The 24,378-nt window shown below is 46.1% G+C and overlaps 1 protein-coding gene across 1 annotated transcript; it reads right to left on the bottom strand.

The window, feature by feature from the left end:
• Positions 1-348: 348 nt before the first annotated feature.
• RIPK4 (receptor interacting serine/threonine kinase 4) lies at positions 349-24,175 on the bottom strand. The gene is made up of 8 exons (XM_054290050.1): positions 23,673-24,175; positions 14,474-14,765; positions 6,440-6,588; positions 5,677-5,726; positions 4,513-4,671; positions 3,520-3,626; positions 2,753-3,005; positions 349-1,805 (listed from the first exon to the last, which is right to left on the bottom strand). Exons 1-8 carry the CDS (start codon positions 24,173-24,175, stop codon positions 628-630), a joined length of 2,691 nt encoding a protein of 896 aa, XP_054146025.1. The 3' UTR covers positions 349-627.
• Positions 24,176-24,378: the final 203 nt, after the last annotated feature.

Genomic DNA, 24,378 nt, shown 5'->3' with positions numbered 1-24,378 from the left:
AGTACTGTACATGAAGACAGCAGTGTTAGGCTTTTACTTCTGCTTAATATTTTTTTAATCCTGCCTTGTTATTAAGTCTGCCTCATAAACTTTGAGTATGTGGAAATCTGTAATCAATGTCTCCATTAAAAAACGTAGCAGAAATGTGATTAACTGTACCATAAACAGCCCTTTCCTCAACTCCTGCATTATTTTCCAGCAGACTGCTGTTGTGCTTATTCTACACTGGTGGCTTTCAGCCCAAAATATCACTGAACCACAAATCTATGCCATCTTTTATTTTGCTTTTTGCTTTGATGAAAATAAAAAAAAGCATAATGTTAGTTCTTAAATTAGTTTGGCACATAAGGAAAAAAACAAAAAAAAAACCAGGGAGAGCACACAAGTTGCATCCTTCTCTCCCAATGTCCTTGGGGAGGGGAATGTCCGGATCCAGGCAGGGTGGGTAGGCATGGAATGAGTGACACAGACCACGGCAGACTCCAGCACCTGGTCTCAGTCCCACTCAAACACCTCAGTCCATCATCTGCCACTGCTGGTGAGTGCATCCCCGCGTGGCTGGAGAAGGCCCTGAGCTCCAGCAGCCTCCTCACACCAGGTAAAAAAGCACCACAGGGCACCTTTGGCTTAAGTGTCACTTAACAACACCGTGAGCGAGCTATTCCTGCTGTGCTGAGCAGGAGGGAGCGGGGTCTGACCCTTGGGTCTCGGCATGTCAGTGTGGGCCCCATGCTTGAGGAGAACCTCCACCGCTTTGGCGTGCCCCCCTCGCGCAGCCAGGTGCAGGGCCGTGAACCCCTCGCTGTCAGAAATATCGATATTCTCCGCACTGACAAGTTCTTCCACCACCTCAGAGTGCCCGTTTTCCGCGGCAAGGTGCAGCGCTGTCCTGTTTAAAGGCCCTCTGGCTAGCACGCTGGCCCTCTCATCCATCAGCAGCTTCGTCGTGGCCAAGTGGCCGCTGCGTGACGCCAAGTGCAGGGCCGTGTATCCCTCAGCCGTGGCAGCCTCCATGTCTGCCCCGTGCTTGAGGAGCAGCCTGGAGGTGCTGGTGTGGCCGGTCTCGGCGGCGATGTGCAGAGCAGTCTGCAGCAGCCCGTTGCGCACGTTGACGTCCGACTCCAGGTCGATGAGGAGCCGGGCCACGCGGTAGTGACCCCGCTGGGCGGCCAGGTGCAGCGAGGTCCTCCCGTCCACGGTCTGCACGTTGACGTCGGCACCGCGCTGCTTGGCCAGCAGCTTCACGATGGGCAGGTGGCCCTGCCAGGCGGCGTAGTGAAGGGGCACCCAGTCATCCTTGCCCTTGATGTTGACGTTGACGCCTCTCCTCAGCAGGATGCGCACGATGTTCTCCTGGCCGTACTGGCAGGCTATGTGTATGGGGGCTCTGCCCTCAAAATCCACCTCGTTCAAGGACGCGTTCTTGTCAAGCAGCATTTTGGTGCTGAAGTCATCCCCATTCTGGGCAGCAAAGTGGAGAGCAGTCCACTGGTCCTCGTCTTTGGCATTGACATTGATTTTCCTGGCCATAATCAGTTCCACAATGCTTTTAAATCTCTTCTCGATGGCTATGTGAAGAGGGGTGGACCCTTTCTTGTTGGTGAGGTTAGGGTTAGCGTTGTACAGCAGGAGCCATTTGACACATTCTTCTTGACCTGCTTCAACAGCCAGGTGCAGAAGGCTGGAGTTCCCATCTAAAACAATATCAACATCTTGAGGCTGGAGGATCTTCATCAGCTTGCTGGTATCTCCGGATAAAATCGCCTCCGTTAGTTTCCTCTTCTGTATGTCCGTAGTACCAATATCTAAATGGATACAAGGAAGAAAATTTTTTTACCATGAAAAACATTTTACCATGATTAACATTTTTACCATGGTGGTGAAACACTGGAACAGGCTGCCCAGAGCCCAGAGAGGTGGTGGATTTCCCGTCCCTGAACACATTCAGCTTGAGCTATTTGAAGATGCCCATGCTCATTAAATGTCCATTCCAACCCAAACTGTTCTAAGATTCTATAGAAAAGACAACACCACAATTCTGACACCCATCAAACTATACCCCCCCAGCAATGAGCTGCCTACACAGCAATTCATACCCCTTGCTCCACAGGAGGCCCAGAACATTTTCAGGTCAGATTTGGGCCCCCACTAACTCTCTTTGTTGTGGCATGAAGACCAAAGGATGTTGTGGTTGATCTCCCTGCACTAACCACTGTTTACCTAACAGGAAAACAGATGTCTGGGGTTTGCAGCCCTGGAATGAAAAGTAAAAGTGAGGGGGTCTTTATCACAATGGCCCCAGGGGCTGCTGAGAAGGTGGCTTGAGTCCTCTCAAAAACTAAAGTCTTGAGGTTTAGGCTTAGTATAACTGAAAAAGCCACAAACTCAGCTGACCTGACTGGGCAGTAGCTTTAATCCCATGTCAAGCAGGATGCTGGACTAGTAGTGACCTCCCTTCCAACCAACCTCTACATGACTGATTCTGTAATTGCTTTAATGGGAGTTTACTCCTTTACAAAACTAAATGAGATTTATTATTTCTCATTAGATCATGTTTGGGAACCACATAGGTGTTTTTTGTTTTGTTTTTATTTTTTTCCTTTTAAATAACTACCTCCAGTAAACAAATTTGTAGTGCTGACAGCAAGAGAGAGCAAGGCTAACAGTAATTTCCAGAATGTTATTCTACTCTCCAACCCATTGACTCCTATGCCCCAATCCAAACAACTACAAAGCAAAACTTGACCATTACCTGAACTCTCCCGTTCAAAGGAAAGGGAAAGGGATCCTCTGGATGAAAAAGCTGAATCTACAGATGAAACTCCTGAAAGCCTCTTGTCACTGGAGGCAAGTTTGGACTCAGAAGAGCTGCGGCTGAGCTCCTCAGGGCCTTCCATAGTCTGTGAAATCCCTGAATCCAGCTGGGACAACAGCTCTGAGAGACTGTAATCCTTAACTGATGGTAGAGCAGGCTCCTGTTTCTTCTGGGATAGTGCACAAATCCCCTTCAAGAGAAGCACACAAGCATTTTAGAAAGGTCAGCAAACAAAACTGAGCCCTACAGAAGAAGCATAAATTTGTTGGTTTGCAGGTAGCATTTAAACACTGTTAGTATTAAATGAAACCTATGAATAAAAAGTCACTGAATTTTTTCAGAAGCAGGAGGGCAGTTTCCATCACTATTCACAGAGCCACTAAAGCCTTGTGGCTCTTCTGTCTATGATGGTTTTAAGATCAGTCACACCCACACAGTTCCAGCCTTTATTTCCTAACTGTCCTGCTCTCCCTCCACAGAACAAGATGCACTTGTCATCTGGTTCTGCCCTGAGGTTTTCCTGAGCTGGTCCATGCCTCTACTGTCATTTGTGCATCCCAGTCCTTCACCAAGACCCACTTCTATCAGTCAAGGTGGTGCTCAAAAGCAGCAAAAAGAAGATTGCTTGGAGCCTTCCAGGTCATAAAGGAGCCTGTTCCTCCCAAAACCCTGCAAGTTTGAATAAGAAGTGAAAGAGAAAACACCTCAGGCTGCTGCTCTGGGGCATTCTTGGTGTCCAGGTCCTGAGTTATCATCTCTTTTGTGTCATCTTCTGGTTTTTCACAAAGGGCCTCTGTTTCTGAAGTGATTTCTTTAAAGAAAACAAGAGAAGGTTTTAGTGCTTGGTTTTTTCAGAAGGAGAGTTTCTGAGATACCCTGCTGCCTTCCTCTATCAACTGAACTTAAAATCTCTGAGATGCTGAGGGAGAAGGACTGCAGTGCTGACCATTCCAGTGGGCACAAGTGTGCAGCCAAGCCAAGGGCACACAGGGCTGCCCAAACAATTCATTTTCAGTCACAACAGGCTGGTGTTACACAGGGCCCACACTGCAGGACTGGGAAATGGGAACCACTGTATCGCTGGCAGATTTAGATATGTTTTTTTTTAAAAGATGGAATCCCTCATCCCTTCAGTCCTCATTCCTTGTTTGAGCAGGAGGAGAGAGAAGAGGCAAATCTCTCCCATTCGTCTAAATGAAGCTACATCCCTCTGCACACTTGAATTCATAACAGGTGCTTTGGACAAGTTCAGACCTTTTACTGGCAGAAAAGTGACTGTACAAACTGTTTCAATACAAGAAAACAGTTCAGTTTCTCAACATACAACAGTACAAATTTCAAGAGTCAGTTCCTTCAATGCTTTGGTACACTGCAAACCACACCAGCTCCAGCTTGGCTTATATCCTGACACTCACTATCAGAAATAAACATAATTTCTGGCTCAATGGACCAATGGCTCAGTGCAAGGCTTACTCCTGGCGTGTTTACATAACACCATCATGGTCAGACATGTCCTCAGATAATCCCTTCCTCCACAAATGAGTAAGTGGCCTGTATCATTGTCTCCACCACACAATGTGCTCTATTTACTCTGTCACAGAGCTTCTCAGCCTTTACCCCAAGGATTAGCAGAGTCCTGAGCAATAATGTGACTCACAGCAGAATAAATGGGCAGCCAAGTTAAGAGGAAATCTTACCTTGAAATGTTGGCCGTTCACCAGGATCATCTTGCCAACATTTTTGCATCAGTTTGATCAAGTTATTACATGACTGAGGTCTGGATTTGGAAACAGCAGGTAGCTCTGGGCGGTGCCCTTTAACTACTTTTACCATAATATGTAAAATGTTGTTTTCCTCTGCAAAGCAAAAGCACACAGATTTAGATGGCCCAGCAAAAGGAGTAACTTCTCTTTTTTTCAAGAGCATTCAGAGTGCATTAAGCTGAAAATTTGTTTTCACACTTTTCTTTCTAGATTTCTTATCAATAGGGGAAAAATTTTGGTTGTCTTCTCCAACAAGATATTTTTAATGCAGTAACACCTGATTCTCATTTATCATTTAAAGAAACAATTTTCAGTGAGTGACTGTTCTTTTTCCACCCATTAAAGATAAAGAACAAAAGGAAAAAAAAAACCAAAAACCTCAAACAGTTCTTTGCTACTTTCTTTGGATTTCTATATCTGCTGTAAGAAAACAGAACCTCAGGTTTTATTTAGACCTGGACTATTCATAAAGGTGAAGGAAGAACACAAATCAAGAGGTGCAGCAATGCAGCTCCTGCCTGTAAATCAATCACTGGGCTAAAAGGAATCCCTCACTGGGAGAAAAACTAATAGTAGACTGGAACTTGCAGGGACATGTTTGCTATACATAGGCCAGTCACAGACACAGGAAAGTCATAAACAGCTGCCTCTTGAGGTGCATTTACTGTAGGGTGGAACAAGGCTTATTCTCACAGACAGCTTTTCTTTTCTTTCTTTTATTTTTTTTAAGGAAGAAATCTGTACCCACAATCTACAAATAAACTACAGAACCTCTCTACAGAGGAGCTGCTCCTGAACAACAGCAGAGCTGCCTGCCAAGGTGGCTTTGCCACACACTGATCTGAAGCTGTGCAGCAAACCCCAGCAGAAGCAGAAATGTGCAGACAAGGGTCCCTGCAGCAATACAGGTTCTGTTTTCATGACACAGGACAAAGGAGGACTCAAACTTGTGAACAGAATTTGAGAGCTTCAAAGTCTCTGCCACACAAGACTGTCAGAATCTGGAGATCATGCACAAAAATCTGAGGCTGGTGGGGCAAGAAGTGTGCTTATCAATGGGAAAAAGGGAAAAAAAATCCATGATAACACATAACTTACCTGCAAAAGGCTTCTTCTGTGTAAGAACTCCCCAAACCACAATGGAAAAGCTATCAAAAAAAATTTTTTAAAGGTAAAAAAAAAATCTAGAAAATCTTTTAACTAAGAAAACCTCACCAAAGTGTAATTTATTTTCCTTATCCCTCCACTTTTGCACCTAATTGAGCTGATGAACACACACACAGAGGAATGAAGCTAAGAACCATGATTTCAAAGTCTGGCTTTGGCAGGGAGGAACCTGAGGCAGCAAACACAGGGACTTGCTGGAGGCTGCCAACCACTCCACATCCACCCTGACAAAATCAGAGAAAGCATTACAGTGGGTTTAATTTAATGCTTCTGCCCTGCAAGATGACTTAAATCAATTTAATTTAGAAGAAGAGATATTTTTTTAATCTAAAGCTGTGATTTCCTTTTCCTAATAATCTTGCCATGAAAGAAGAGCCAAAGACCTAGTGATGAAATCCACTGAAGATAACTCAGAATTTTGCCACAGACTCAAAAAGTAGGTCAGGATGTACCTTTAGAAGGCAAATTAAAGGTGGGCAGAGTGCCTCCCACTGCCAACAAGTGATTTCAAGACCCAGGATCACCTGCAGTTTTTAAAAGGCCTCTACCCTACAAAGACTTTGCAAAACCCAAAGCAAATATGACACATTTCAAGACGAGGCTCAAACTGGATTTAGGGGTTTCATGCTTTAAAAAAGGGCTTATTTTACAGGGTTACTAAAATAGCATTTAGGTGTTTTCATAGTTCACTGACCTGTACACATCATGTTTGGTGTCAAAACACCTGTTTTTCTCCTTGATGCGCTCTGGAGGAAGATAAGCAATGGTGCCACACAAGCCATCCATGCTGATGTCATGGGAATGGGACAAGCCATTGCACTTTGCAAGCCCAAAGTCAGAAATCTGAAGGAAAAAAAAAAATTATGGAGGAGGAAGAAGGTGAGAAAAGTGCATGGTACCATCAGACTTTCAAAGTGTTCACAAAATATTTTCTGCAAAGAACAACAGATGCAACAGGATCATCCAACAAATACCAATAAAATATTTTCTGCAAAAAACAACAGATGCAACAGCATCACCCAAGTGAAGTGCTGTTCAGAAATATTAAGCCAATAAAACATCTCTGGAAGCATAATGCTATGGTAGGTTTTTCTTTATGGTTAAGCTAAAAGAAGAAGAAGGAAAAAAAAAAATAAAGGCAAGCAGTTCTTGCAAGCAGCAGCATGCCAGCCCATTACATAGCAAACACAACAAACAGTCAAGACAATTTATTGTAATTTAAACCAGTCGAATTTAGCTACTGCAAACTACTTTAATGTAATTATTGGCCCTGCCACCCCCTTTCCCTACATAACCTCACACTGTATGAGGTGTTTAAATGCCCTGGCTCTGCAATGAACTCTGAAGAATCACCCTTTCAGGTATCCCTGTTCCACTGACCATGCCAATGAGCACCAAGCCCAACAGCAGAGCCACCAAGTGCTACAAAAACCCAAATGGAAACACACACACACACCAAAAAGCCACACTGGGAACTCTTTTTGGCAGCCAGGAGATACAGCAAGTTGGTGCAGTGACGCAGGGAGCACAGCTGAAATGAGCACAACAAGTGACAGCAAGTTTATAAAAAGGACACACCTCCACTTTAATTTGAAGTGTCAGGCAAATATGCATTCATTTGCTCTCAAAGGCATACCAATCATCGAGCAAACAGATAGGGCAGGAATTTCCTTTGTCTTACTTATTTCCCACTGGACAAAAATGTCTATTATGCCAAGTGGTAATTTCAAGAAAAGTCAAGTCTTTTTGGACCACTGAGCCCACTGATTTTTGTCTACATGTCAGATAAGACTCCCCCTCCCCCTAACTTATACATTCCTTTTATCTAATAAATACTCAGGTTTTTCAATGACTCATTCCCCTTTTGATCTTCACAGCTTCTCCTTTGAGAAAGTTTTCCCTCAAAACAACAAGCATAATTTAAAAAAAGCTTTGCTTTTTTTTTTTTTTTTAATAGGCACACTTTGAGAAGTTTCTCTCTAAAGATACCACAAAACCAGTTGTAACATGTGTCCATTACTGGAAAGGGAGAAAACAGCTGCCAGCTTCAGCCTCCTGGAGAACACGCACATTACACAGCCATGCAAGGAATCTCCCTATGCCATAAAACAAACAAAGCAACCCACACAGCTTCAGCAAGAACTTCTCCCATGGACAAAGAGCTCAGCAGAGGAATTCTGAGGAGCTGGATAAGTCCTGCACCCTAAAACACAGGTATGTCCAACCTGTTGTCCCTCTTTAATCTGTAGGGTAATGTGGGAATGACTTGAGAACAAAAAAAACCCCACACACAAGGGGAAAAAAAAAAAGAGGGGAAAAAAAAGGGAGAAAGCAAAGTTATCTGGAGGAATAGTTTCTCATCCTTGTGGAGCTACACTGTCAAGAGAGGGATTGCTGGATTTCTCACTAAGCCAAGCATTAGAGCCCAGGAAAGCAGTAAGAAACCTTGTCCACACACCAGGTCACCCTGGGAAGAGCCAAATTGACCACCACAGGAAATCCTGCACGAGTCTGGGGCACTTGGTGCTCCACAGGAGAACAAAAGCCCAAGCCCAGCACCAAGGCAGGCTGTGGTGTCAGGTTCATAAATGAACTGAACCCTGCAAGTCTGAACGGATCTGAAGCGCTGCTTTCCTTTGATTAACGTGAGGCACAGGCTTGTGTACACCTCAAGAAATCCAGGCATAATTAAAGCCACACACCTCCCTCTTTGTCTAAACAATGGCGTGTTTCCTACTGCCTGAGTTAAGAAATGAAGATGAAATGCAGACAGCAGGGTGACACTCCTGTGTTTGGAGCCACCAGCTACGGTGTGAATGTAAGGCTGGGGGCTAAGGCAGAGCTGAGCACTCCAGACAGGAAAAAATCACCCTACAAACTAAGAAAGAGCTAAGTTATACAGCATACACCCTCCCTGGGCTAGCAAGATCTTCACCCTGTGGATCTGTCCCTACCTAGTGTGAAGGACTGGGTGTTATGTCAATAATCACCTGTACAGCAGGGCTTCGATCATACCAAATTCTGCAGGAGAAAGCACTGGAAATTGAGGAATTGTTATCTTGCAGGCTGCAACAAAACAGCAACATTCTGCAGACAGCTTTTTGTGGCTTTTATTAGTTCCTCTAGGGCGAATTTTCCACACTACATGGGGTGTATTTAGTCATGCAGGCTCTTTAAACACCAGTGGGAACTGTGCAGTGGGTGGAAGATGCAGCCATTTAACTCGCCTGGTTTGCCTTTAAATTGCTTGCCAGGCACCTCGTTCTGCAACTCCCTTGCTGGGGGAGGCAGTGAAAGTGGAGCACCCTTCCCCACTCCTTTCTCCACATCCTTGCTGGTCCCTGCAGCCCACCCCAGGCTCTGCCCTTCCCCTAAATTCCAAGGGATTCCAGAATCTTACTCTTCACGTTGATGCCTTGTGCAGGCTGACCTAGAACAGAGACTGGATAGACCTAAGAATAAAACAGGGATTTATTGAAAGGATTTCCTCAATGGATGCACCTTGGACAGCACAAGAGCCCAGCCAGGGCTGCACCCAAGATGAACAAAAATGGTCACAAAATGAACCCAAAATGAACCAAAATGGTCCCAAAATGCACGACCAGGCATGGGGTCTCTCACTTTGATCAGTTCTGCTTCATTTGCATTTTTAAATTCATTGTCCAATTCCAGCTTTAGGTTATGCAGTCCCATGCTGCTTGTTTTTCTCTTTTGGGTCTACATGGTTTATGCTCTTGGGCCTGAGATTTGGATCATTTGTCCTTGGTGCCCAGCTGGAGCAGGAATTGTTTTGTCTCCCTGCTCTGTGCACAGAGCTCACCATTCCCTTATACGAAGCTCAGACCCACACACTAAAGCAGCACAGAATCTGAAACATAGAAAACCTAAAACCTGAGGCACCAACATCAGTGATTTCAGGTGGGTCCCATCAAAAGCACACGTGGCAGCAGCAGGGGAGACACGGAGGCTCCACACAAAACCCACGGCGGGCGCTGGGAGAAGGGGAAGGAGCCTTGGCCAGAGCCCACGCAGGCTCTGGGCTGTTCATGTTCAGGCAGCTCTGCTCCTCCAAGGGCTGAATGAGAGCCAACACGTGAGCACCAAGCAGGGACAGGAGCTGCACGTGTTCTCCTGCCCACTTCCAGCAACGCTCGCTCTACTGAAGGGCTCCAAGATCTGAAGATTTCTATTTATTTGTTTTTATTTTTAGTTCGGTTTGGTTTTTAACTCAATGCATGCCAGACTTTCTCTGCTTCTGCTATTCGTGGATCTTTCCATTATAGTTCCTACAAAAACGCTCACTTGCAAAGTTTTAGATGCTTTTTGTAATTTTTTTCTATTTTGTAATTAATTTTTTTTTTGAAATCTAGAAGATACACTCACATAACCACAATAGCTACTACAGTCAGCTATTCCCAAGCACTGCAGGGATCTAGCTCCCAGGAACAAAATGAGTGCTGGGAAAGTGCTTTTTTTTCCTGACAGGCTGCCCTGAACTCTGCTCTCACCTCCTGATGTCCTGAACTGTGCACTTAGCTCCTGATGGTTTATGTCATTTTTCTGCAAGCAAAACTCAAGAACCCACTGCAAAGGACTCAGGGACAGAGTTCACCAAAAGGTTTTCTGCATCAAATCCACTGGATTAATTTTTAAACTGTGCTCCAACATGCAGTATTTGTCTCTGTGCAAAGTCTCTGCACTTGGATATTGAGAATGGCCCCATATTTGTCTGTGGGTTATTAGGGTGTCTGGTGGCAGGGATGTTTCCTTTGTTTGTTTTTTTCTGGGGGTAGGGGGGAAAGCTGTTACATCTTTTGTTCTTTAAAATGCCTGAAATTTTAAAGAAATTTTCATGGGTCACAGATTTGGACTACTAAAAATTATGACTAAAAATTAATTCCAAATACCAACACAATGTGCACTTAAAACCTATGTCTTTATGAGTAAGGTTTTTTTTGGTTTTTTTTTTTGTTTTTAATGAATGCACTTCAGTTAGCTTCTAAAATAAACTTCTCTGAAACAGACTGTATTTCCAATCTGCCCTGAAACTTTTGATTCCTCTAGACCAGTTTCAAGTGGGACATTTGTAATGCTCTTTTCAGAAGCAGCACAACCCAAAGCCAAACACCCATTTTAATCCATCCTGAATCTGCATTACCGTAACAGGGATGGTTTTGTTCCCTCCCCTACCACCACAATCAGATCGATCAGAGAATTGATCAAGGTGCAAACCAGCTTTGTTGGTTGGGATTAAAGAGCCATGCAACAGCAGCCCTGCATGGAAACCTTGATCAGGCAGGGTAGGAAACAAGCAGAAGGGACACACAAAACAAAGGCTCTCCTCATCTGTAATAACAGCAGAGCAATTGCAGCTGATAAAGTGGCTGTGCCACCTACATCAGGCAGTGTAATGAAGAGACAACTGCTCTTTACCAGCCTGGCCTCTGGGTATTGCTTGGACCTACAGTTAACAACCTACATAAAAAAGCTTTCTGATCATGAAATTGGCCATCTGACTAGGCTGCTTCTAACTCCATTCTCAGAAATTTTGCAGTTGAAGCAAATAAAAGTGAAGACCACAGAGGCAGCACCATCAGCACGGTATACAACACAGCAGCAAATTTCACATTGGTTTAAACTGGAGAACTGGGGAGGGGAAGAAAAGCAACTACAGAGAGCTTAAAGCAGTGCACAGCTGACAGCAGCTCGTTCTGCTTCAAGTTCCTTAAAACCAAAATGTAGGAGATGAAAAACAGCTGGTCAGGCTTGTCTCTGTGTGTACATGAACCCACACATGTATGTATCTGTGTGTATCGGTACAAATATATATATATATGACAAGATGAGGAGTTGCAAAAACCCAGGCTGGATAGTGAGAGAAACAAGAGCTTTAAAATAATGTTTTCCCCCAAAAGTATTAAGCTGCAGGTTGGCTTAATTTTTAACACCTGAATAAAAAGTAACACTCTTGACCACGAGATTTTGGAAGACAGGAGAGCTGTGAAGCAGCAACAGAGATCACGAGGGCATGGCAGCTGGCAACAAGCTGGGCATGAGATTCCTGCACGTGGTGGGGTGTTTATTCTCCTACCCAGGGCCCTGCAGAGAGATCACATTGCAGCAGGGAAGGAGCAAACTCCCAGCCCACGAGGGCAGCACTGGAATGTGGCATTGCTTCCCCCGTGCCAGCGATTGCCACATCACAGTAGCTCAGGGGACACATCCAGAGTGTGTGTGGAGGGCAGCAGAGCTGAGGAATGAGCTCAAAAGATGTGGGTGAGCAAAGAAATAGATGTCAGACAGTGTGTAAATATTGGAAGATGGGATATGAGGAAGACTGGATATGAGGAAGACTGGAGAAAGGGGTGAGGGAGGATCTTGGTGGTGCAAATAAGAGAAAAAGGCTGGCATGGAGGACAACAAAGCCTGCCTGGGTATGGAATAATCCTGCCAAGGAAAGCACAGTGTTTAAGGCAAACAAGATGGAGCAGGACACGGCAGGGAAGGGAGCTCCCAGCACCAACTCATAAGGGAGGATGGATTCATCCACCTTCCAAAAACCAGCAAACCTTTCTCTCTACACGTTACACACAAACACTTAAAATCACCAGGGAATCCCCCAATGTGCCTTTGGTAAAGTCAATATCTATCTATCTATATCCCTGCCCATCCTCCTAATTACCCTCCCAATTCAGCCCAGGCTTATGTAATGGCCAGGCTTTATGATATGGAGGCACCCACTTGATGATAAGTTGTGCTCAGCAGCGCTGCCTGAGTCACCAGCCTCACTCAGGGCTTTGCAGTGAGCACAGCACTCGTAAAAGGAGCAGGGTGTGTTTGCATTTAACTGCAGCATGGCACAGCAGCATTTCCAGGGCTCTCCTCTGGAAGACTGACTGCTTCCTGGCTAAAGGGCAAACAGTTTGTAAAAGTCCTCCCTACTTACAAACTCTTCTTTTGCAGTCTGCAACGTCTCTTTGCTCACCTTAGGACTCTATTAGGGACAGGTCACATACTAAATTAATGCTGGCACTTAAAAACACTTCAATCAGCAGCTCCCATTAGCCTTCCAGCAAGAAAATGCACATTAAATCAAGCTGCAGGGTCTGAAATTTAATTGTAAATTTCAGGTCACACAAAGAGAAGGTTCGGGGCCACATTTTTAAAGGGAAGGTGCCTCACAGACTATGTTCATCTCTTATTCTGCATATGGGTTCCTGTGCCTGCTTTGCTTCTTGGAGGGCTCTCCAAGATGCCTGTGAATGTAGAAGACTGCTGGCTGGAAAAGGTTTGGATTAGACCATTCCTTTCTGGACTCCATGGAAAGGATCTGAAGACACTGATGTGTTTTGTACAGAAGCACATCAGTGTTGTCAGCAATGACCTCACCAGAGACTTTTCTATTTTTGTACATTTTGCACTTTGCCCCCTCGTGTTACATCACCACTCAGATATGGGCTGTGCATCAGGCACTTCAACCTCCTGAAACAGTGAGAAAAACACAGCCTTGCTATCTGGGCTCATGGATGAGTCAAGAATCAGGAATTTAAGAAGTTATGCAAGCAAGCATGAACTTTTAAGTAAATAAATACTTAGCAAAGGTCTCTCAGCTCTATTGTGTGAGAACAGGCTTTCAACAGTTGAAATCCTGATGTTATGGTCATAATAGCATGACCACCTGCAGATGCCTCCTACCTCAGAAAGAAAATCCTTCTAAGAAATAAATGACTAAGAGGCCTAGTAAAAAAGCTGAGACCATCACAAGTGTGATTTCATCAGTGGTATACACCTCTTATGGCTCCAAACCTATCATGACATCAGGAAGTCTGTCTTTATTTAATGAAAACTTCATTTTTGGAATGATACAGGGAAGATCAAAGGCACTTGATCAGTGAGGGGGCCAGGAAAACAGGGAGCAGATGGATTATGGCACTGCTAAAAAAAAATTTGAACACAAAAAGAAAACAGGGAAAAAATTGTATTTCAGTCTCTGTGCTCTCTAAAAAGAAAGTTGAGAAAGCAAGCACAACCTCCTTGGTCCAGCTGACCACAGAACCTCCAGCAGAGAAGGCTAACAAGTTTTCCTGTTTACTCTGGAAATGGATAACGAAAATAACTTCATGCTGTTACAGCCACAAAAGAAATTCCTTTCAGTGACCTGTGGCATGCATGAACAGTCAGGACAGAGATCCTTCCTCACTGTACATGCCCTGAGCAAATGGAAAGGAGCTGCCTCTGGGAAGGCTTCCCCAGGCTATAGCTGTAAATGAGATCTGTGCATTTTGTGCTGCAGACAGAGACCCAGAACAAGGCAATCGTGGCAACTGTGGAAGTGGCAGAGATGATTTAGAGGTTCACACCATTTTTCGCCCCCTGTTCTCAAAGAAATTAGTGGTCCTGAGACCTCATGGGTCCTGCTAGAGTTCCTGAATGCAGTTAAGAGATGCAGTTCCTGACCTGCATCCTTCAAAAATTTCAGGGTTTTTCTCACAAGTTCCCTAACCACACCTCTATTTATGTACTAAAATAAAATGCATGAAATGGTGCATAAACCAGGTGCATTTCTTTAAGGGCTCTATCTGGGTGGATTTTAACATGGGAATCAGAGGTGTTGGCTCAGTGAGCATTTATCTAATTCCAAAGGAACGCTGCTGCTTTCTCTCAGCCTTTTTGCATCTGAGGGACCATCCAAAGCTTGGACACGTGGCACAGAGCATCCAGTGCGTACCTTGACGTGGTAGTGGGCATCCAGCAGGATGTTTGCAGGCTTGAGGTCCAGGTGGAGCAGGGGAGGGGACATGCAGTGCAGGAAGTTCATGCCCACCGCGGTCTCGTGGATGATGCGGAAGCGCAGCTCCCAGGGCAGGGGCTCGGAGGCCAGCAGCTTCTCCAGGGACCCTGTCTCCATGTATTCCATCACCAGGCCCACTGGCTCTCTGCAGATGCCATAGACAGGGAGGATGTAGCGAAACTTTGCCATTTCCATCTTCCTGGCCTCTTCCAGTAACTCCATGCGCTCCCTGGGTGGAAGAGAGAGGGAGGTGAAGGATGGAGCAGCTGCTTCTCCTCAGGCCAAACAGCACAAAACATTTCTTATAAAACCCAACACACATTTCTCATCATCCCCTGGCTGACCCACGCTGCATCTCACCAGCCTGAACATCTTTCCCAGGTCTATTTCCATATTTACCAATTTGGGGTTTTATGCTTTCAACGGTTGGCTGTGGAAGGAAGAGGTTTTACAGCAACTTCTGTGAGCCAGAGAGCAGTTTGATAAGAGGATCCATGTTTACCCCCAAAAAAATTTTCTACCAAGGTCATTGACATAGAAACCAAGAAAGAAGGATAAATAAGAGAAACCTGCAACTGCCTATTCCAATGAGCACTTGGTTTGTCTCTCATGAGCAATGAGTAAAGTGTAAACTTATGAGTTTTGTAAGAATGTACAAAAAGCATGCATGCTATAATAAAAATTAATTATTAGTGGAGCATTTTCTAAAAAAACCAGAATTTTCTGTTTCATTAAAATAACGTTTTTTAAAAAAAGCTCAATTTCTGCTTGGACCAGATCCAGTTCATTGAGTGAATTAAGAGAATAAAAATTTAAAACAGTTTGAAGCCTTCTGGAAATGGAGTGTGTTGCTTTGTATTGTCTCTGTCTCAGCTAGGACCATAGGCAGCTCCCAGCTGCAGGGGCACAGGTGAGCCCTACATTTCCACGGTGTGAATATCCTGGGTGCAAAGCCCATCTCCTGCTTTGATGGTCGTGCTGTGCTGCTCAGGAGGAGGATGATACACTTAGAGCCCAGCTTTACACTGCTGGAGCTCCTTGGGCTGAAGTAATTAACTTCTGGTGAGTCACAAGGCTGTGTTAATCAGAAGAGAAGCCAGACAGCATCTCTTCAGCAGCCCTGCTGGTGCATCCTGAGTGCTCACAAACCCAAACCGTGGGAGAGGAATCCTTGGACCCACCATTGAGGGGAGCAAACTGCTGGCTGTAACCAGGGGGACACAACACAACAAACTCCTCCCCAAAATACAGCTCTGACAAGTCCAAAACTGCACTCACTGCGCTCCAGCAGGTGCCCAAAACTCCCAGCTCACCATTTTCAGTGATGTAACAGGTCTGGGCCTGGCAGCTGTAATGAGCACCCCGGGTTGTTTACAGGTCACTCCAGCCTGACCCTGCACAGGGGTAAGTGTTACTCAGTCCCAGCTGCAGCCACCCAGGGCAGGACCCTTAATTGCTGTGCTTTTCTTCTGCACCTCACTCACAGCCTTCTGCAGCAGCCCTCAGGTTAGAAAGAGGAGACAAGGGGCTGGCTGTGCCCACAAAGAGAGGCCACACTTGATGGTTTAAAGACCCTTCAATCTATAAAAACTGCATTATCAGTGATTATGAACCCTGCCCAGACAACTTTGGGCACTGACACATCACTGCTGCTGCCACAGATTCACAGAAGAGGGCACAGGGAGGTCAGACAGGTAATATTTCCTGAGCAGACCCTCTGTTACTACACAGCAGCTCCTGCAATGCACCCAAAGATGTGCAAGCTATCTAATAGACAACAGTACCTGAAGTAAAAGGACAAAGTTTGTGCTGTGTGCCACCAACAAGTGAGGCAAGTTACCACTGTGGGACCCTCATGGCAGAACCTCAGCTCAATCAAAACTGTTTTGGTTTTAAAATTTCAAATCCAAGCCCAACTAGTAGCATTGTGCACTTCTAAAAAGAGAAAACACTAAATCCAGCCTGCACAGAGCCAAGTTTTCTCTTCTCATGAGTCCCCCAATGCCTGGATGACCTGGGAGAAGCTGAAGCACAGCCTGTGAGAGACTCTCAGATTTTGGGAGCTGTCATTTATCCCTCAGACTGGGCAGCAGGACACTCCCCAAGGCTGGCAATGTGGTCTGCTGTTCACCTGCTGCAGGTTACATTTCCCACCAGGACCCAGCCAGGAGCAGCAAACCCATTTCAGAGGCAAGATCAGGCTGAAAAATGGCTTAAAGAGGGACATACACGCAGAGAGAGAAACAGAAATCTTTTCCATTAACCATGTTGCGCAGAGAGAGAAACAAAAAAGATAAGAGAAATCTTTTCCATTAACCGTGTTGGCTCCTGCTGCTCCCTACAGCAACTCTCTTGTGAAATAATTGCCTTTGCAGACAAGTCCCCAGTTTGCTGTTTGGCACGCTGGAAGGGAGCGCCCATGAATAACACAACCAACTCCTTGCCCCCAAGCCACACGCAGAGCCAGGATAATTCACCTGAGCTGGAGTCAGGGATGTAAAATACCTGTCTGAGCCCTCCCAGGCAAGGCAAGAGCCCAGCAACAGCCAAGGTCTCACTAGAGCCACCAGACTCAGGTTCTCAGGCTAGCAACAGCCTCAGAGAGCATCGCCGAAAGCACAGATTGGCTGCTGGAGATGGGGCGTTTTCTAAAAAACCTGAATTTTCTGTTCCATTAAAATAATGGGTTTTTTTAAAAAAAGCTCCATTTCTGCTTGGACCAGAGTGAATTAACCAAATAACAGGTGAGTGCCCTCTATGTAATTTGCCTTTTTAAAGCCCCCATGCAACAATTACCACCCTTAGCACTTTCCCATACCCAGAGCACTCAAAACCCAACCAGCCAGAGGCCTGGCACAGCTTTCCAAAGCACCCCTGTCACCTTCTGAAAGCAGAAAAGGAAAGGAGAAAATAACCAGAATTTTCTGTTTCATTAAAATAATGTTGGGGTTTTTTTAAAAAAAAGAAGCTCCATTTCTGCTTGGGCCAGATCCAGTTCATTGAGTGAATTAACAGAATAACAGATGAGTGCCTTCTATGTAATTTATCTGTTTAAAGCCCCCATGCAACAATTACCACCCAAAATAATGTTTTTTAAAAAAACTCCATTTCTGCTTGGGCCAGATCCAGAATTTTCTGTTTCATTAAAATAATGGGTTTTTTTAAAAAAAAGCTCAATTTCTGCTAGGACCAGAGTGAATTAACCAAATAACAGGCGAGTGCCCTCTATGTAGTTTACCTGTTTAAAGCCCCCATGCAACAATTACCACCCTTGGCATTTCCCATACCAAGAGCACTCAAAACCCCATGAGCCAGAGGCCTGGCACAGCTGTCAAGCATCTTTCCAAAGGACCCCTGTCACCTTCTGAAAGCAGAAAAGGAAAGGAGAAAAGAACCAGAATTTTCTGTTTCAGTAAAAAAATGTTTTGTGGTTTTTTTAAATCTCCATTTCTGCTTGGGCCAGATCCAGTTCATTGAGTGAATTAACAGAATAACAGGCGAGTGCCCTCTATGTAATTTACCTGTTTAAAGCCCCCATGCAACAATTACCACCCTTAGCATTTCCCATACCCACAGCATTCCAAGCTGAACCAGCCAGAGGCCTGGCACAGCTTCCAAGCATCTTTCCAAAGGACCCTGTCACCTTCTGAAAGCAGAAAGGGAAAGACAAAAGCAGCGAAGGGAGCCAAGGCAGTCATTAGGAGCGCGCTCGCACGAACGCCACTAACACCAACAGCTGGTTAGGGCAAGATCTCCTGCAGCAGGCAGAGATCAAAGGTCTCTCCCCTCCCTCCCCTTTGCCCTGAGGATGCCACCGGCGCTGGGCACAGAATGAGGTGGTCCTGGAGCCCCAGCACCGAGCGCTGCCCCCGGAGCGCATCCCACGCATCAAAGGATGCAGCAAGGATGGGGATGGGACTGCTCGGGTATTCTGAGCTCAGGAGTTATCCCGAGTTATCCAAAGGGAAGGAAAAGCAAAGCTCCTGATGGGGTTTCTCAGCCCAGAGCTGTAGGTTTAAGCCTGGTTTTTATTTTGTACCCACATGGTTAAAGAGTTGGGATTATTTTTTCTAGGAGGCTCGGCTCTGCTCCCCTCTTGCTGCAGTGGGGTATCCTAATTTTATTATAATAAAGGAGAAAGAAAAAAGGGAACAGAAGGGGGAAAGAAGAGGGAAAAGTGGGAGAAAGGGGGGGGAAAGAAGGGGGGAACAGAAAGAACAGGGGAAAAAGAAGGGGCAGGGAAAAAATGGACAATGAAAAATGGACAAAAAGGGGCGAAAGGAAAAAGAAAAAGAAAAAAGAAAAAGAGAAAAAAGAAAAAAAGAGAGAAAAAGGAAAAAAGGAAAAAGGAGAAAAGGAGAAAAGGAGAAAAGGAGAAAAGGAGAAAAGGAGAAAAGGAGAAAAGGAGAAAAGGAGAAAAGGAGAAAAGGAGAAAAGGAGAAAAGGAGAAAAGGAGAAAAGGAGAAAAGGAGAAAGGAAAAAAGGAAAAAAGGAAAAAAAAGAAAAAAGGAAAAAGAGAAAAGAAAGAGAGAAAAAATAAAATTAAGGAAAAAAAAGAAAAAAGAAAAAAAGAAAAAAAGAAAAAGTTACACCCAGGACAGCTGAGGTCATGTAAATGATGGGCTGCACACACTTTCTCCTGTAAATATTACCAGGAGACAGGGGCCCACACATCAAGAGCTCCAGCACTGGCTCCAGTGCCAAGAGAGCATCTCTGTCACAAAAGTCAGCACAGATCAGTCACTTCCAAAGCAATTAGAAATATTACATGAATGGGAGCCCTCCAAAGAGCTGTCTGCTCCCACTCCACATCAGACAGACAGGGCTGCATTCCTTGGATGCTCCTGCAGACACAAGGGCCTCCTCTTGCCCACTGCCCCAGTCCCACAAACCCTGCCACAGGAACAGCAGGAATTACAACTGGGCCTGCATTTGCATGGGTCCAATCTTCGTGCCCTAGAGATAACACTGCTGTAAAACTACAACCTTAGACTCACCAGGCAGTCCTTGCAGTTTTATATTCCCCCACCACCACCACCACATTTCCCTAATGCAGTCTGAGACAGAGCAGTTAAAAGTTGCTCCAGAGAAACTCAAAAATTGCTCCAGAGAAGCTCAAAAAAATTGTAATTGGGGCCATTTGTGTGAGGCACCTCCAGACACAGAGCAGCCAGGGGAGATCCAGCCCTGCTCTGCAGTCAGGAATTGCAGCTCCCTCTTCACAAAGTCCTGGTGGTGCAGATGGGGGTCCACCAAATTACACCACACCTGAATATCCTCAGAATTCCTCTCCACTGCATCATGGCAGAGGTTTGGAGAGCACACAGTGGTCTCTGCTCTGCAGGATTCATATTTAACAATTTCCACACTGCTGAATCGCAGAGAAAAATGTGAATATGAGAAGACAAAAAGCACTGTGTGGTCAGGGCAGAGTACTGGGGGGGGAGGGTGGGAAAAAGGAAGAAAATCTCTTTTTTCAGGTTGACAGATGTCAGCTCTGCTCATAGATCTCTGCAGTTCTGGTACAGGGGATTACAGGACAGCCAGGCTCTCCCCAGCTCTTTAAGGAGCACAAGGTGACTCTTAGCTTCTCCCTACACAGAAGAGACATTCATTCACCCAAATAAATGCAGCCTCCACTACCAGCAAGGCAATTCTAAAACCTCCTCAACGTCATAGTCCTGCTCCATTCCCAAATCCAGGACGTGCAGAGGAAGATATATATAGGGCTTTGCTTGTTTTTTGGTCTTTTTTCCCCTAATCAAGAAATTTTTTTCCACCTCCACAGCCTGTAGTCACCCCATGGCCAACACCTCCAGTAAAGATCCCTCTCTAGTAAATGCTACACCTTACAGCCAGCACGTTTATGTTCAGCAGAAGAAATCAACAAAGAATTTTGTTGATTTTGCCGATGTTTTTCTCCAGACCACAGGGATAAAGAGCAGAGACTTCCACTGCAAGTCCTGCTGGAGAGGCTCCTCCACACTTCTGAGTCACAAAATTCTTTAGTTCAGATTTACCTTGAACCTCCCCATACTGAGAGCATCCTGAGTCCCAGGAGAGAAAGGAGATCTCAGGAAAGTGGGAGCAAATAAGGAGTTAGCAATGGAATTCGGCTGGGTTGCCTGAGAGGGCTTGGGCTTAAAGGTAAAAAACACTCCTGGCTCTACGTTCAGTTTTTCTTCTGCTTGAGGCCACTTGGCTCTGTGATGTGATAATTGCCAAGAGAATTACTCCAAATCTCTCACTGTCTGCAGAAACACGGCAAGAGAGACTCCACAGGGTATTACCACCACCAAGCCATTACAAACAGGGTTTTAATGTGGTACCAAATAAATACATCAGAAAAAGCCTCTGTGCTTTTCACTTAATGTTTCTGATACCACTGGCAATTCTTCTAACTCTTCACAGGGTTCCAAGAAACAGCTAGTCAAGTTAATCTCCTGGATTAACAATCTAATTGCACAGGCTTGTTGCAACCTGCCAGCTGAAGAGGCTGAGTTTGATTCTGTCTGTGCCCCTCACCCCACCATTTGAATAGCACAAGTTTATTAGAAAAGTTTTGGGTAAAAAGTCTCAGCATAACCATCTCCTGAAAGGAGTTTGATAGAATAGCACAAGAATCAAATGGGCCATGAAAAAAAAAATTTAAAAAATCAGTTTACATTTATTTAGCAGGGGCAGCTCTTTCAAAGGCCAGGGACACTCCAATTTCTTATCAATGCTCTCCTCAAGCATTTGAAGCACAGATTCTGCAGTAAAATAAATTAGTGCTTTAAGGAGTGGTTTATTAAAATCAATCAGAAGCTGCAGGACCCCTATGGCCTCAAAGTTCCCAAATTCTCAGGGCAATTTTTGCTTACTGAGCTGCATGTTTGTATGGTCTTCAGTATTTGCACACCTCACAGCCATGGAGGGACAGACAGGTGGCTCTCTACTGCATGTGATGTATATTAATATAGAGATCTGATAGCAAATCTCAAAACTAATTATTAAATATTAAACTAATAAATAAATAATAAAATTAATTACTAGTCATATTAAAATAGGTGACAGCATCCTTGGTCTCAGAGTGGAAATTAACTTTCAGAATAAATTTCAAGATGTAAATGAAAAATGAAAAGTTCTAGCTTATATATCAGGCATGTTTTAATCCTAACTTCAAAATTAATCAGCCACGGTCTATTTTGATCAATAAGCACCAAACCGGAAATCTCCTTTGAGGTTTTAATAGTAGGGGGCTTGCAGATTAGCACAATAAAATACACTGTGCAAGATCAAGGTCTTTTCCATTTTATTCAAAGACAGCACAGTTACCCTGTGCTTATAGTAAACTCTCCCTCTCCAAAGGACATTTAATGAAATTTAATGTCCTATGCCTACTGCAAAGTCAGCAATTCACATTCTGGAAAAGATGCTCACTACCCCAGAAATCCTGCAGACGATGGGTTTACAAAGGTTTTTAGTCTCGGGCCAGCTGATCTCCCTGTTTGTGCAGGAAAGGCACCAACAGGAAACCTTTTGTGACCGAGCCAACCCACGTCCCAAAAACTGAACTGCAGAATCAGCTTGTGAGCTGGTGGAGATCCCAGAGATCAAGTGGAGCTGGGAAAGCTCCAGGAACGCGACTTGGGGATATTCACCTCCCTGTGCACAGAGGCTGAAGTCCCTACAACACAGGGATGTTGCTAAAGCTGCACCTGACAGCCTTCCCCTCCTGGAAAGGAGATCTGCCCGCGATAGTTCCCGTCCCTGGAGGTGCTCAAGGGCACCTTGGATGGGGTTTGGAGCAACCTGGGATAGTGGAAGGTGTCCCTGGTCATGCAGGGGGCTGGAAAGGGATGAGCTTTAAGGTCTTTCCCAACCCAAACCCATCTGTGACTCTGCAATCACACACACCGTGAGAGCAGCACAGCCCATCGTCCTCACCGAGTGACAAAAGGCAGCGGAGTCCCGCCGTGGGACACCTTCACCTGCACTACAGCACACCTGCATGGCCTCACCTGGAGCAGACAGACACACGGACAAGCGCTGCCCCTGCCCTGGGGCCGCACACATTGCCCAGCCCGGCTCCTTTCAGCGCCCCAAAGACACCAAACCCGCGGCTCCACGCCCGCACCCCAACACCCCAACCACATCGGCCACAACTCCTGCACCTGTGAGCCAAGCCTGGCTCTATCCAAGCCCCTGCATCCCAGACACATTCCCAATCCTCCTGCCCTGCCCTTCCCATCCCCTCCCGGCGCGGTCGGTGCCTGCTGGGGCCGCAGCGGGTCCGTGCAAGCCGGCACACGCAGAGCCGGGCAGGGCAGGAATGCTTTCCGCATGGCTCCGAGGGACAGGCGGGACACTGGGGCGGTTCAGGGTTCCCAGGGAACCGGCAGGACATTTGGGGCATTCCATAGTTCCCAGGGAACACGCAGGACATTTGGGGTATTTCATAGTTCCCAGGGAATGCAGGACATTTGGGATATTTCATTGTTCCTAGGGAACACGCAAGACATTTGGGATATTTCGTGGTTCCCAGGGAACACGCAGGACATTTAGGGTATTTCATGCATCCCAGAGAACACGGAGGATATTTGGGGTATTTCATGATTCCCAGAGAACCAGCAGGACGTTTGGGATATTTCATGGTTCCCAGGGAACCGGCAGGATATTTGGGGTATTTCATGCATCCCAGGGAACACACAGGACATTTGGGGTATTTCATTGTTCCTAGGGAACACGCAGAACATTTGGGGTATTTCATGGTTCCCAGAGAACCGGCAGGACATTTGGGATATTTGATCCATCCCAGGGACCAGTCAGCACATTGGGGATATCTCATGCATCCTAGGGAACACGCAGGACTTTTGGGATATTTCATGATTTCCAGGGAACACACAGGACATTTGGGGTATTTCATGCATCCCAGCGAACAGGCAGGACATTGGGGCCCCTAAATTCAGGATATTTGGGGTATTCCATGGTTCCTGCCGCTGGCTGTGACACGGGCAGGGCTGCACACCGGGAGCGCTCTCTCGCCCCGCGGCTCCCCGGCCGCGCATCCGCGGGGTGACCGAGGGCTCGGAGCGCCTCTATGGGAATAATCCCTCGTCCCCCACAATATCCCCACTCCCTTTGCCCCCCTTACTTCTCATCCACATGCAGGCTGGGCGAACACTTGATGGCGAGCCACGTCTTCCAGTGGAGATGCCGCACCTTGTACACCTGCCCGAACCCCCCGGAGCCGATCTTCTCCCAGCTGCTGAACTCGCTCTCCTCGAAGGTTCTGAGCAGCCCCATGGCCCAGGGGGAGCCGCCGTGGCCCGCCGTGTCCCTCGCCATGGCCGCGCCGTGTGCCCGCAGCCGCCCGGCCCGCGGAGCGCAGCGCCGCCGCTGCCGCCCAGGTGAGTGACTCAGGTGTGCCCGGGCTGCCGTCACTTCCTGGGCCGGGCCCGTGGGTGGGCTCTGCACGGCTCCTTCTGCTGTCCCGGGACGGAGCCGAGGGGCAGTTCCCGGGCTGGAGCAGCCCCGGGGCGATGCTCGCGTCCGGAGCGATGGGGCGGGAGGGGAGCGCACGCTGCTGAGCTGGGACAAATAAACTGTGACAAATAAAGTGTTAAATAAAGGAGAGGGAAGAGCCAGCCACCTCATTCCTGCCTTTTCTTCTTCATTCCTGCCTCTTCTCCTTCATTCCTGCCGTTTCTCCTTCATTCCTGCCTTTTCTCCTTCACTCCTGCTTTTTCTCCTCTATTCCTGCCTTTTCTCCTTCATTCCTGCCTTTTCTCCTTCATTTCTGCCTTTTCTCCTCTATTCCTGCCTTTTCTCGTTCATTCCTGCCTTTTCTCGTTCATTCC

This window comes from Melozone crissalis, unplaced genomic scaffold (genome assembly GCF_028551555.1).
Source record: "Melozone crissalis strain CALT ecotype California unplaced genomic scaffold, PUWL_Pcris_2 ptg000075l_1, whole genome shotgun sequence".
NCBI classification, from domain to species: Eukaryota; Metazoa; Chordata; class Aves; order Passeriformes; family Passerellidae; genus Melozone; species Melozone crissalis.
Note: the sequence above shows the minus strand (reverse complement) of the source record. Positions and strands in the feature narration are given on the sequence as shown.